At 41.8% G+C, this 14,813-nt stretch overlaps 1 protein-coding gene across 1 annotated transcript; it reads left to right on the top strand.

Moving 5' to 3' along the window:
* Nucleotides 1-671: 671 nt before the first annotated feature.
* On the top strand, nucleotides 672-14,649 carry LOC140302141 (NAD(P) transhydrogenase, mitochondrial-like). The gene is made up of 21 exons (XM_072380924.1): nucleotides 672-1,049; nucleotides 1,785-2,014; nucleotides 2,116-2,315; nucleotides 2,413-2,500; nucleotides 2,627-2,715; nucleotides 2,817-3,004; nucleotides 4,905-5,038; nucleotides 5,169-5,360; nucleotides 5,897-6,047; nucleotides 7,730-7,891; nucleotides 7,984-8,094; nucleotides 8,196-8,341; nucleotides 9,495-9,690; nucleotides 10,447-10,680; nucleotides 11,230-11,390; nucleotides 11,780-11,959; nucleotides 12,050-12,209; nucleotides 13,337-13,418; nucleotides 13,576-13,694; nucleotides 14,025-14,140; nucleotides 14,264-14,649. Exons 1-21 carry the CDS (start codon nucleotides 920-922, stop codon nucleotides 14,408-14,410), a joined length of 3,216 nt encoding a protein of 1,071 aa, XP_072237025.1. The 5' UTR covers nucleotides 672-919; the 3' UTR covers nucleotides 14,411-14,649.
* Nucleotides 14,650-14,813: the final 164 nt, after the last annotated feature.

Here is a 14,813-nt window from a genome sequence, read left to right as displayed (position 1 = left end):
TTCAGAGCCTCATTGGCAACGAGAGATACATTCACGAGACGATCCATTAATACATCCCTTTTATTAGAAAAAAATCACAAGTATTTCTGGTTTTTGACATCTTAATCCAGCCTTTAATTCGGATGTACATAAAAAAAGGAGTTTACTTCTTCTTGGGTGGTCATGAGTGAAGTCACGTGGCTTGCTATAAATAGAGCAGCAGTGATATCGAAATTAAGGAAGGTCGAGTGTGTCTCTGTGGGCAGACGGAGGGGTTTTTGGGTTGGATGTCTCACTGGTGATCCTGCTGCTGGGGGGAAGTTGAATCATTTATCTGCTTTTTCTGGGAATCTTAAAATGACAACAACACCAACCAGTCTCTCAGCATAACAAATTAGTGGAAGGTGGAGAGTGAAGGATAGCTACTGATGGTCTGTGATTTGGTGAATTAATGGAAAAAACTTCAACTCTCTCACATGTTTTTCCTCTTGACATTGTGAGTTTTTATGAAAGGCCAATACATGTACAATTTCCCCAGTTTTGACTGTGCAGGAAGCTGTGTGTCGGAGCCATGAGTTGTCTCTTCTTGCCCAACAGCGTGTCATCTGAGCACTGAGTCCTCTGCCCACTTTTCACAGCAAGCGGGCCAGACTTGGCGCAGTTTCCCTCTGTGCCGTCATAATTCCAGATCTCGCGAACAAGCCCGTTGTCTGTAATCAAGCCTGGGCCTTATGTGTTGTGTCCTGCAAAGCTGATATGTCACTCTGCTGTCTGTAGGCCTTAGTAGCGCAGACAGTGTGTGACTTGGGGGATTCAGGACCTACTAGAGAGGATCAAAATGTTCTGTGTTATTTGACAGCAGATGCAGAAGTAGTGTGAACGTCTCATCGATCTCTGCTTTTTGTGTTCACAGTCAAGAGCTAGAAGGAGTCTCGAGGCCATGTCGACCCTCCTGCGCTGCATCTCCAGCTCCTGTCTCACTTTGTCCCATAGAAGAGTTCATCAGAAAACACTGGGAAGGAGGCATTTCAGGACTTTCCCTGTATTATGGGACCAAAAGGCTTCCAAAGGTAGGAAAATCACAGCTCAAATAAAATTTCTCTGCTTAACCTTCCAGTATTTATGGCTGACACTCTGAGTGTCTGAGTTGTGGAATGAGAACGTACGAGTTCACCCGAGGACACTCTCCTTTTGGCCCAGTGGAGTGGAAAACTCCACGGATCGTGAAATGTTAGCAGCAGGTTGCCTGAGTGGTTCCCAAAATAGGGAAAACTGATGTGAAGGAAGCGAATGCTCCGCTCGCTGACCTGTAGGCGCTGCTAATATGTAAAAGCCTTTGAGAGGTCAGTTAAAGGTGACATGTCAAATCTTAACTGGCGTCTGGCAGATGCTGTTGAAAGAAGTTTGTTTATGCAGTCAGTTCGCAAAGGGACATGCCACAGAGTGTTTGTGAGAGTTTTATGAGTTACTGAGAGCTTTTAAGTTTGAATTTTGAGTGTCTGTAAGAGTGGAGGCCTCTCTGTGTGTGTGGTGGCTTGGTTCCAATCACCTGCTACTTATGTCACCAGAGTGGCGAGGTCACCGTGCCATGTACGGAGATAAATATGTAACCTGACGCTGCTCCCAACCACACTGTCTTAGTTGCACACGCATGCTCCCTGTTGTTGAATAAAAACACAAAAGTCTTATTTGTCATTTGTTTTGTTTGTGCCAAAGGTTTTAATACTCATCTGATAATGTTCATGTTTTTATAAAAACCATCTAATGAGCTGCAGGTTCAATGAACAGCTGGATTGTGTGTTCAGGTGTGCCCTATAAGAACCTGGTAGTAGGAGTTCCAAAAGAGACTGTGCAGAATGAACATCGTGTGGCGTTGTCGCCTGCCGGGGTTCAGGCGCTGGTCAAACAGGGCTTCATGGTGCAGGTGGAGAGTGGAGCTGGAGACGTATCCAAGTTCTCAGACCAGATGTACAGAGATGCAGGAGCCACCATTACTGATGTCAAGGGAGCACTCGGCTCAGATTTGGTCCTCAAGGTTGTACACACGACCTGTCTGCTTAGTAGATAACAGTCTCATAGTTTATGTAAGCATACTTGTAACTTTTTTGATTGTTTGTTTGCTTTTTTTGGTTTCAGGTTCGAGCCCCCAGTTTGAGTGAGGCAGATCTTCTGAAGCCCAAGTCCACGCTGGTGAGCTTCATCTATCCAGCACAGAACCAAGAGCTGATGACAAAGCTGTCAGAGAGGCAGAGCAATGTGTTGGCCATGGACCAGGTGCCCAGAGTTACCATCGCGCAGGGCTACGATGCCCTCAGCTCCATGGCTAACATCGCAGGGTAAACAGACCTGTTGCTCAGCGTACATATTCATATGCATGCAGATGTTCTTAATTGTCTGGTTTCAGCAAATGTGGTTTGGATTTTTGTTTTGTAGATACAAGGCTGTGGTTCTGGCCGCCAACCACTTTGGAAGGTTCTTCACTGGTCAGATCACAGCTGCAGGAAAAGTGCCTCCAGCTAAGGTAACTTGCTGAATAGAATGTAAGTCAGTACGAGAGATTTCCGTCTTTCGTTTTCTTTTACTAATTTAATCTGTAGCGTGGATCGAGTCTCCTCCTGGTACATATGGATGTTTCTGTTGCACACAGGTCCTGGTTATTGGAGGTGGAGTGGCTGGTTTAGCAGCAGCAGGGGCAGCCAAGTCAATGGGAGCCATAGTCAGAGGATTTGACACCAGGTATAAGATGAGAGTGGAAAAACACCTTATATCTCTCACTACAGACTTTGTGTTGATGGTTTACAGTTCTGACGATAAGCTGACTGCCTCTCGCCTGTCAGGCCAGCGGCTCTGGAGCAGTTCAAGTCGTTCGGGGCCGAGCCTCTGGAAGTAGACATCAAAGAGTCTGGCGAGGGGGTCGGAGGTTACGCCAAAGAGATGTCAAAGGAGTTCATCGAGGCCGAGTTTGCCCTTTTCGCCAGGCAGTGCAAAGAGGTCGACATTGTCATTAGCACTGCCCTGATTCCAGGTCAGTCTCAGTCACTAATGCCAATGATGCCACTTTTGTCTTTTTACACTTTTAGTGTTTAGAGCTTCATCAAAATGTTTTTTTACATAAAAACCCTGAAACAAATGACAGACTTGAAATTACGATGAAATAACTTTTTTATGATGAGTACTTCATAAATAAGATTGAACTGATAAAGCTGCCTGGAATTGCCACCAAACCGTGCTGATCATTTTTAGCGTTTGTTCACACTTATCTTTAGCGGGTGTTGACTTACCTGATGAGTCTTAATCTACACTGACAGGTGGACCACATGGAGGCACCTGCCCCTGGCAGACAATTTCATATTTGCTAATGAACAGAAAGTTGGCCATATGAGTACTTGGACATGTTTCTTTTAGGAGTTTGTGGCAGTGGTGATATCAAAGCTGAAAACGAATAATTTACAATGTCAGGTGGGAAGAAGTCAGACAGTGGCAAACCATCAAATGAATGTTGATGTTGCTTTGTTTCTGGTTGTGTAGGAGGCAATTAATTGTTACCACGCTGGTCTTGCTGCTTGTTTTCACGACGTTGGTTTTGTGTATCTGTGCAAATCAGCTGGCAGTTTTGGTATTATGGGTATCTCTGATATGTGTGCAAAATTCCTGGCCATGTTAAAAATCTGATGTCTTATGTTACAATCTTTTATGCTTATATTTGATAAAACTGGACTAAAACACACCGGTTTTGCATCCATCCACTAATACATTTTCTTATGTTGAACATTAGGGGGCAAAGTGTGTTCAAGACTCACACCACATAACCCCCATGTGGAAGTGGGGGTTAATGAAGCTTCCTGGTCAGAAAAGTAAAGCCAGTAGAGAACAGCCTTGAGCCTTATTTTTTTCTAATGGCCAACTGGAGCAACACTTCTGGTCTTTAGAAGATTTTTAGATTGTATGGAAGCCTTTTTTTCAACTGTTGCCTATGACAAAATGACCCCATTTCATACAACAAATTTAAGGTCTCAGTTGCTAGGTTTAAGCCTTCCTACAGCATGTTGTTAAATAATCATGAATTAAGACCTTAATGGCATTTAGTATACTAATGAAAAGAAAATAAGTATTTTTTTTTCCATAAAAGATTATCCCCACATTCTCTTTTGGGGACATGTCAGGATTACAGACAGAGGACTAGTCCACCCACTTACTCAGCAGGCATGACTTTTTTTCATAATGTGGTTTTGTTTTGTCTTGTTGAAAAATACATGAATGACCTTGAAAAAGATGCCAACCTAAAGGCAGAATGTGTTGCTCAGAAATGTCTATGAACTTTTCTGCATTAATGCTGCCATCACAGTGGTGTAATTTACCTTTACCAAGGCTGCTGATACAACCCCATGCCATTTCAGAGCACAGTTTTTGGACTTGTGGCACTTTTTTTGTCTTTGGTCCACTGCACACAGTGTCCATTTCTTCCAAAAAATATGTTAAATTCTGATAGGTCTGATAGGTTTCCACTGTGTGATGGTCCATTCCAGGCTTTTTCAAGCCCAGAGAATTTGACCGAGACTCTATTTATATTTATAAGTAGAATTTGTGAATGTAACTCTGTATGTAGAGTTTGACAAAGGTTTCCCACAAGTAATCAATCACGTGATGTCAACACAAAATCACGTGTTGACATCACCTGTTTATCATTTCATTTTTGACCTCATTGTTACCCCTAATTGGCAACGTCCCATTTTTTTATTTTTTTTTCATGCATTAGAGCCTTGAAATTGGTTTCTGACAAATTAAATGAAGTTGGCGTGACAAAGCTTGAAATGTTATACCATGTGCAATTAAATGAAAGCCAATGTAAATGTTAAGAATCTCTTTTTTTCTGATTTGTGGTTGAATTGAGATGAGTTTGATGGATCTCACTTGTTCCCATGCAGGGAAGACGGCTCCCATTTTGATTAAGAAGCAGTTTGTGGAGTCTATGAGGGATGGCTCTGTGGTGGTGGATCTGGCTGCAGAGGCTGGGGGCAACATTGAGACCACCAAGCCTGGAGAGCTGTACGTTCACAAGGTGAGGTTTTTGCCTGCTTTGAAATGATAAAGAAATTCTAAGCGATCACAGAGAAGTGTGCCTGATTTGTTCTGCACTGTGGAAAATTTACAGATGTTCTTTTATTTCTTTTCTTTTTGCAATTAACAAGGGAGTAACACACATCGGTTACACAGACCTCCCCAGCCGCATGGCCACCCAGGCCAGCACTCTGTATTCAAACAACATCCTGAAGCTGCTGAAGGCCATTAGCCCAGACAAAGAATACTTCCACTATGAGCCCACTGACGAATTTGACTATGGAACAATTGACCATGTCATCCGTGGGACTCTTGTGATGCAGGTTGGTTTTAATTTGCTGCTAATGTCTACTGGCTGCTTTTTCACTGGCATCCCTCCCTCCCTCCCTCTCAGCATGAACTATTCGATTCCGTCAAGCTAAAACACTGGGCCAAATGGGTATTAAAAACCTAGTTCTGGCTGGGAATGGCTCAAGTTGGATCCCAGCAAGAATGTTATGAACGTTTCAAAATATACTTTTACAGGAATTTTGGCTTAGACACATTGTTTATGGCAGTGAAAGCATGCAACCTCGATAGGACATATCAGTTTACCCGTATTTAAACTAAGCATTATTCGGACCCCTTAAAAGTAAATTCATCTTTCAAAACCCCTGCTAACCAGTTGATGATTGCTGTTTGTTCAGCATAATCTCGTGTGCAGCCTCTGTATTTGTATTGTGAGTGTTCCCACCATCCAGTTGAGGTTTCCCACTATGCAAAGCTCTGAAGTCTTGATGTCTGTTTCTCACGCAAAAACTTTTTGGACATCCTCTGTGTTCTCACACTGGTTGTTTTGTGTGTTTTCTGGTGTGTCTAGGAAGGCAAGAACATGTTCCCATCTCCCCTCCCCAAAACTGCCCCCCCTGCTCCAGTAAAACAGAAATCAGTTGCAGAGTTGGAGGCTGAAAAAACCGCAGCGGTTTCCCCTTTCAACCGCACCATGACCTCTGCTGGTGTCTACACTGCAGGTCAGACACGAGCACACAAAATGCATGCAGAAATATGCAAACAAAGACACGTTGCACAATGTTACATCCAGTGCCATTTGGATTGTGTTTTGTTCCAGTTCTTTGAAAAAGACTCCTCTGCAGTATGAACTTAAGCTATATTGAACCAATCACCTCTGTGTATATATACAGTCCATGATGGAACTAAATGTTAACATTAGCTTTTGAAGCTAAGATTACTATAACAGCAGTAACTATCTCAGGTGATTGGGTAACCAGTGAAGTGCATAGAGGACTTCTGTTGAGAGAAGTTGATTTAACTGACTTTTCCTGAACAGGGAGAAGAAGGTAGGTAATAATCTTCATGTACACTGTGGAATGAAACACAGCAACTGTTTGGAAAACTGGTTCCATCAACCCAATCCAAAAAAACTCCGAGATACTGTGTAAAAAGTAAATAAAAACGCACTGATGTGTAGATTTCATAAACAAGTATTTTATTCACAACAGTACATGTAAACATGTCAAATGAAAGTGAGACATTTGACCATTTCATGAAAAATATAAGTTGTCTTGAATTTGATGGTTGCACCGTATCTCAAACAAGTAGGCTCAGGGTCACTTTTACCAATGTAGCATCCCCCACTTCTTTTAACAACAGTCTGTAAACATCTAGAAACTAAGTTACTAGATGTTTGGGAGAGGAATGTTATCCTATTCTTGTCTGATGATAGACTTCAGGCTGACCAGTCCAGGACCCAGACTCTTCTACTAAGCCATGCAGATGCAGTATGTGTTTTTTAACTGAAAAACACACCATCTCTATTGGAGCAAATTTAGCTCTTAAACCTTTTCATAAACCTTTTTATTAACTTTTCAGCCTTAATGGTGCCTTTCTGGACTAATCCACCCATACCATCAGAGATACAGGCTTTTTTTCCTGAGTGCTGATCACAAGTGAGATGTTCCATCTCCTCTTTGACCCTTTCCAAAAAAAGTATTCTGCTTGGTCTCATTCCATTATTAAATGAACAATTACTTTGGGCCGGAAAATAAGTGTTTGTGGATCCTGTTCACGTGTTCCTTACTCTTTGCATGAAATAACTTTAACCTGCATTTGTGGATGGCACGGTGAACTGTGTTCACAGACCATGATTTCCGGAAGTGTTCCTGAGCCCATGCAGTGATTTCCATGACAGAAGCATGTCTGTTTTTAAAGCAGTGCTACCTGAGGCCCGAAGATTCCAGGTAACCAGTATTGACTTTCAGCCACATTCCCTGCACACAGATGTTTCCAGATTCTGAAATTGCTCCACAATTTGTAGACCCAGTTTTTGTAGATTGCTGAACCTCTGCCCAGCTTTATTTCTGAGAGACTTTCCTCTCTAAGGTGCTATTATTAAACCCAATCATGTCACTGACCTGTTAGCAATTAACCTAATTACTTTTGACATGTTCCTCCAGCTGTTTCTTTGTTGTACCACTTACTTTTCCTGCCTTTTGTTGCCCTCATCCCAACCTTTTAACACCTTTCTGCCATCATATTCAAGATGAGCTAATAGTTTTCATGAACTAGTAAAGTACCTCACTTTTAATGTTTTCTATGTTCTTTTGGACAAGAAAAAAACAACTGTACACTTTTGCCAATGACAACAATGGGGAAAGAACTGCAGGGCAGTAGGCAAACTGTCTTTTCATTTCAGGTGTATCCACCTGTTTGGCTCTGGGCATCATCTCCCCCAACGCAGCTTTCACTCAGATGGTCACAACCTTCGGTTTGGCTGGGATTGTGGGTTACCACACTGTGTGGGGCGTGACCCCTGCTCTCCACTCACCTCTCATGTCTGTCACCAACGCCATCTCAGGTCAGAAGACAATATATGACGGCTACATTATGACCTTTGTACAAGCGGTTCTTTTCTCATTTTTTTTCTCTATGCTGTTTGTTCTCTCTCAGGTCTGACTGCAGTTGGAGGCTTGGTGTTGATGGGTGGAGGTCTCACACCCTCCTCTCTGCCTGAGAGTCTTGCTCTAGCTGCTGCCTTTGTTTCCTCCATCAACATTGCTGGTCTGACACTCATCACAAAGATAACTGTAGAGACTATAATTTATTGCCTACCTAAACCAAGTGGACTCGGTAGATTTTCTTTTTATTCTGTGCATGTGCAGGTGGTTTCCTCATCACCCAGAGGATGCTGGACATGTTCAAACGTTCTACCGACCCCCCTGAATACAATTACCTGTATGCACTGCCTGGCACTGCATTTGTTGGAGGATATGGCGCCTCTTTGGCAGCTGGATACAGCATTGAGCAGGTGAAAGGATTTGCATGATGCCATCTCTCTCACATTTGTTCCTGTTAAAAAAGTAATACTTTGTACCTGGACAGTTTGTCTATGAAGTGAGCATGTGTTACTCAGGATGATAGGTTGTGTTGGTAGTGATTTTTAGTTAGTTTACCCATTCAAACCATTTATTTCACACTTGGAACAATTTTTCTATTTCTAGAAAACACTGCTCTCCTGAACTATGTGAAACACCTTGTTTTCCCACAAAGGATTAGAAGGGCTTAGAGGCAACAGAAACAATAAAGTTCCGGTGACAACATTATAATAACCAGAAGTATATCAGCATTGGTGTGGAATTACATAAAAGTAAAGAATGTGTTTTCATACCCTTAAATAAAGCAGATAAGGCAAGGCAAGTTTATTTGTAGAGCACAATTTGTACACAAGGCAATTCAAAGTGCTTTACAGCTACATAAAATCACAAGAGGGCAAATAAAATAATTCCAAAAAACATAAAAAATTATCATTAATTAATTGTGAAAAAAAAAAGTGAAGAGTGCAGATAAAAAATGGTTTATAACCAAAAAGCAGCAGGTGACACTTGTCACTGCTCTGCCATGTTGCTCTTCAGTGTTACTACAGTGGCTCAGAGGGTCAAAGCAAATGCCCTTTCTAAAGCAACCCTTATCTTCCAATTCGCTTGCACCTTGACCAATGGCGATGAGCATAACTGCATATAGCATAACGTTAAAGTTAGCAGGTGTATCCGGCTTGTTGAAATATCTGCGGATCTTATACAATTCAGCTTTTAGATTGTGAAAAGTTTATTGATGCTTATTAACATTAATGGTCTGAGATCACAATAAAGATAAGATCTTACTAAAGTCCAACTCTGACTTATTTTGTGTTCCCAGAAGCATAAAACTTTGTTGTTTATTCAGTGAGATTTAAGAAGATTATTTTAAGATTTATTTGATTATTGGATATCATACTAGCTGTCAACAAATTTTATGCAGGATTGTTTGAATAACCAAATCAGTTTGTCTAAGTATCATAACTGAATTTTTATTCAAACCTTTAAATAGTTTAATTCCCTTAGCATAATCTGAAAAATGAATATTTCATGACCTGGCTGGGATTTTTGTTAGGTCTGACTTGTCTGTTGTTTTAAAAACCTCAGATGATATACTTGGGCTCAGGCTTGTGCTGTGTCGGGGCCCTGGCAGGCCTCTCAGCCCAGCGCACTTCTCGCTTGGGGAACGCCCTGGGCATGATGGGAGTGGCAGGGGGCCTCGCTGCTACCATCGGTGCCCTCAAACCATCACCAGAGTTGCTGTCTCAGATGTCTCTGGCCATGGCTACCGGAGGAACCCTGGGTAGGTGTCTCCATGCTTACCTGTTCTTGTCAAACAGCTAAAAGATGGGACTGTTGTGCTGCAGAATCTCTGACACTGATCATTGTTCATTTCAGCACTGCCTTATCTATTTTCAGAACAATATTGTTGTCCACTACTAAAGCCTTTAGACATATGTTTAATTATCATGTGATGGAGATTTGTGACTGACAAGGAACCTCTGGGCTTCAGTTTCCTCTTACAAAGAAACAAATTTAACTTTGGGCATCGTTCTTTTTGAAGTTCAACAGTTTATTTGGAAAATTACAAGACCACATCGGGAAGGAGTTATATCTTAATAACTTTGTATGTGCCTGCTCCAGTCATTTGGGGGAGTGCTTTTCTTTTGCTAACTCATAACAGAACGTCAATCATCCTAATTTAAGAAGCAGAATGATGAATGATGTTATCAACATGCATGCACACACAGTCAGAGGTGCATGGGGTGTACTCGGTGTTGGTGTCACTATGTTTTAGAGAAAACACGATTAAATGCTTAACTTCGTGCTCATTAGATTTGCTTTGAAGATCAGGGAACATAACAGGAAACAGGTGTGTGCCTCATAACCGTTAGCTCTTTAGCTTTTTGTTTTTACCAAATGTTTTCTGCAGTTGGGCAATGAGTATGAAAAGCTTGGTTCTGGTGTTTGACATTAACATATGCAGTAACTCACTGAAATAGTCCCCCCCCCCTTTTTAATCTGTCTTTCTGTGTTTATCTGGATGTCTTGACTGTAGGTCTGACCATTGCCAAGCGTATTGAAATCACAGACTTGCCGCAGCTGGTGGCAGCCTTTCACAGCCTCGTGGGGCTGGCAGCTGTTCTTACCTGCGTAGCCGAGTACATGATTGAGTACCCTCACCTGGACACTCACCCAGCTGCGGGTGTACTCAAGACTGTAGCCTATCTGGGTACCTACATTGGAGGGGTCACCTTCAGTGGATCTCTGGTGGCCTATGGAAAGCTTCAAGGTAATAACTACTAATTAAATATATTCATAGCATTTGCAGAATACTTGTGCGTATAGATGCTGCTCATGTGATATAGACTGTCTATTTCTTTTGACAGACACAAATATCTATGTAGACACACTAAGCTTTACATCCTCTTGCCCTGATTGTCCCTTTCGTCTAGATAAGCATAAGATCCTCTGTTAAATCCAGGCCCAGATTGGAACTTTGTGTGCGTGTGTCAGCAGCCTTTAATTTACATTGTAATGCGGCTCATCAAGGGGGAACACGTGAGAAGCTCTCTGGTAATTTGTTATGTGGCGGGCAGGGCAGTGGCTGCATTGCTGTGGTTGGTGGAGGGGTTGTTGGCTTATTTGTGGATGGGGCAGCGTCTCTCTCAGTCAAATTGAATTAGAGGCCTCCACAGAGAAGTCTTGGGGTTCAAAGACATTTGACACTGATTAGGGGAAAAGTGTGCTTACTTGTTTTTATGTTGTCAATTATGTCCCTTTATCCCTACAAATGAGTGACAATAACTTCTGCCCTTTTTGAAATTGCTTTTGGATGTAGGCATCCTAAACTCTGCTCCCCTAATGCTGCCTGGTCGACATGTGTTAAACGCTGGTTTGATGGCGGCGTCCATGGGAGGCATGGTGCCCTTTATGCTCAGTTCCAGCTATGGTACCGGCATGGGGTGTCTGCTGGGAGTGTCTGGGCTTTCCACCATTATGGTGAGTTTCCGTGATTAAATTAGTTGCTAGCGGATGAAGCAAAGGTATATGAAGAGTAACTGATGTGATTATTTTCTGCTGAGCAAAACAATGTATTTATAAAAACCTTTTTTTTTCTTTTTATTTCTGGATTGGAATTTCCTAAACCATTAACCTTAGATAAATCCTATTTTTATGTGGAACAACTTTGGTCACTGACTTTTACTCAGTGGGTAACATTTATTATTTCATGATAAAAAACGGCCAAAAAGTTTTATTCTAACTCCATGTTGGCAACGACTGAGTATTGTTGCACTCAGTTTTGGAAAGAGGTGATTGTTTTACTGGACTGTGTGGCTGTAATGGTCTCCCCCCCCCCCCCCCCCCCCCCCCCCCCCCCGGTCCAACAGGGTGTAACACTGACAGTAGCCATCGGGGGTGCCGACATGCCTGTGGTCATCACTGTGTTGAACAGCTACTCAGGATGGGCTCTTTGTGCTGAAGGCTTCTTACTAGACAACAATCTCATGACAATTGTAGGAGCCCTGATTGGCTCTTCTGGTGCCATCCTTTCATACATCATGTGTGTGGTGAGTAGATGCATATATCCCGCTATGTGCATGAATTAAGACGATTAACTCATGGGAGTTACTTGAGTTGATGTCCTCTCCCCCTCCAAGGCTATGAACCGCTCGCTGCCCAATGTGATCCTGGGTGGCTACGGTACGACCTCCACAGCAGGCGGTAAACCAATGGAGATTGTTGGCACTCACACCGAGGTCAATGTTGACCAGACTGTTGACATAATCAAAGAAGCCAACAGCATCATCATCACACCAGGTACACACAATGCCAGAAGCACGACAAACATGGACAGGGTCTTCTGGGTATTTAGAATGAATGTCAACTTACATTTAGTGACCAAAAATTTAAAGAAATCAACCAAAACTTATTTTTTAACTTTTTTTTTAATGCATTTTGCGAAGGACTTTAAAAAAATTTTTTAGCATTGCACTCTGGTAGCATTATGAAGAAATAATAACATGTTGTTGACTGCTTTACCAGAATATGGATCAAAATAGCAGTGATGGAAAAACTGAAATCCTTTGGAAATGATCTGTGAAGCATGGGGACCACAAGGGGGGTATTGTGCACACAAATAATCCTACAATCATCTGTCAATGCACAGTAAAAAAAAAAGATAAATTAAGAAAGTTAAGTTAATGATAATATCTTAAAGAATTACAAAGAGAAAGCCAGATCTGTCTTCCAGCTGAGGAGTTGTTTAGCAGCTCAAGCAAGAGGAACCACTCTGAGTATGTTAGATACAAGAATTGCAGTTTTCCAATGGCCCCTGACCAACGTGAAGACAGCTGTGTTCCAACATGCTGGTTTAATTAGAGAAACAGGGAAAAGTCATAGGAACTATTGAGTCCAGACTCAAGACTTCTCCGCGTGTTGTCAACAACAAAGCACGGCAACGAGGTAACAGAAAGCTCCGGTTGTCGGGGGAATTGGAAGATATGGGTTCTGAGTGACTGCCGTCACGAAATTCTAGGAGGGATAACGCTGAACTCCGTGAGGTACTTGTCCACCAGGGTTTAAAGGGGGTCATACAGCCAAGCAAAATGGTTCTTTGCACGCAGGGGTCCCAAATGTACCAAATGCATGCTTAAGTTCCTTTGAAAAATGTATCTCTGAACATTGAAATACAATTATTTTAATAAGGTGGGGGGCTTGTGGTAGATCAGGACAAAAGGGAGAATAATACGTTTTGTTTTTCTGTTGGATCACAGTTCTATCGAACAATGGACAATAACTCAGTTGGTTGTCAAAAACACAAATACTGTGTATGAGATACTGTTGCATAACACCCAAACATCTGAGGGGGAAATCTCAAAATGCTAAAAAAAAAAAACATCTTAAGATAAGAGTGCTCTCTTTAAGCTGTGTGTTTTTGTGTTTAGGTTGGGGTCTGTGTGCAGCCAAAGCCCAGTACCCAATTGCAGACATGGTGAAGATGCTGAAGGAACAAGGCAAGACTATCAGGTGAGTTCCTTTACTCATGCTGTACCTTATTTTGAACACAATTACTTCTGCTTCTCTGTCCTCTTCTATTAATATGTTTAGAAAGTGACAAGTGAATTTTTACCACTCCCACAACATGAACAGCACGAAACAGTGAGGTTTTGATCTTCTCCAACAGGTTTGGTATCCACCCAGTGGCTGGTCGTATGCCCGGTCAATTGAACGTCCTTTTGGCTGAAGCTGGTGTTCCCTACGATATCGTCCTGGAGATGGATGAGATCAATGACGACTTCCCAGGCAAACTCTCTTTTAAAATAAATTCTAGCGAGAACTGTTATTTTTATTGTGACATGGTTATCACTTTGGCATGACAGTGTCGGATAGAATTACTAGATAAATTTTTGTGTATTAAACACGTCCACATTTCATCTACACTTGGAGCAAAAGTGTATGAGCATGTGTGGATATTTTGACATGCCATATAATACGGACAGCAGCTGTTTTCTCAGCAACCAGCATGTCGTCCAGGACACATGGTTTTGTTTGACAGAGGAAGATGGGTGTGGTGCTTGTGCTTGATTGTTTCTGTCTTTTGTTTTTAAATTTGTAAATGTTTGTGACTCACAGAGACAGACCTGACAATGGTCATCGGAGCCAACGACACAGTGAATTCTGCAGCACAAGAAGATCCCAACTCTATAATAGCTGGCATGCCTGTCCTGGAAGTGTGGAAGTCCAAACAGGTTCCTCTAGCGTTATTATATACACCTCTGACGTGTTGATTAACCAGTTGTTTCTGTATTTATTGTATCTTGGTACAGAGAATGACCACGTCAATGTTTTTTTTTCCCCTAACTTTACTGCAGGTGATAGTGATGAAGCGCACCTTGGGCGTGGGCTACGCTGCTGTAGATAACCCCATTTTCTACAAACCCAATACATCAATGCTGCTGGGAGATGCCAAGAAGACATGTGACAACCTGCAAGCCAAGATCAGAGAGACCTTCTACTAGATGCCCCTCACTGTGTTTCTGTACAAAAAGCATGTTATCAGACTGTACACCCAGCTTTAAAGTTCTGTATTTTCAGAGAAACAAGTAAATGGATCTGCAACAACTTTCAGTGTTCCGAGTTTCAGTGTGAAGGTAGCCCAAGATTTGTATGGTGAAAATAATTATAATTATTTTTAAAATTGGGGACATGCGTAACTCAAGAGCAAATGTTTGATTTGTAAATAAAATATTTGAATGTATTTCAAGTCTATTTCTTTATACATTATAATTTAATTGAATTAGAGGTAACTCCAAGTTTAAATGTACTCAACTTCCAAGAGCAAAGACAAAATGCCTGCTGAAATGTAGCCATACAGATACAAGAATGTGTGTGAAACGTCATCAAATGATCTCAACTTCAAGA

The sequence above is a fragment of the Leuresthes tenuis genome, unplaced genomic scaffold, assembly GCF_036924035.1.
Source record: "Leuresthes tenuis unplaced genomic scaffold, fLeuTen1.0.hap1 SCAF_2, whole genome shotgun sequence".
NCBI lineage: Eukaryota > Metazoa > Chordata > Actinopteri > Atheriniformes > Atherinopsidae > Leuresthes > Leuresthes tenuis.
Note: the sequence above shows the minus strand (reverse complement) of the source record. Positions and strands in the feature narration are given on the sequence as shown.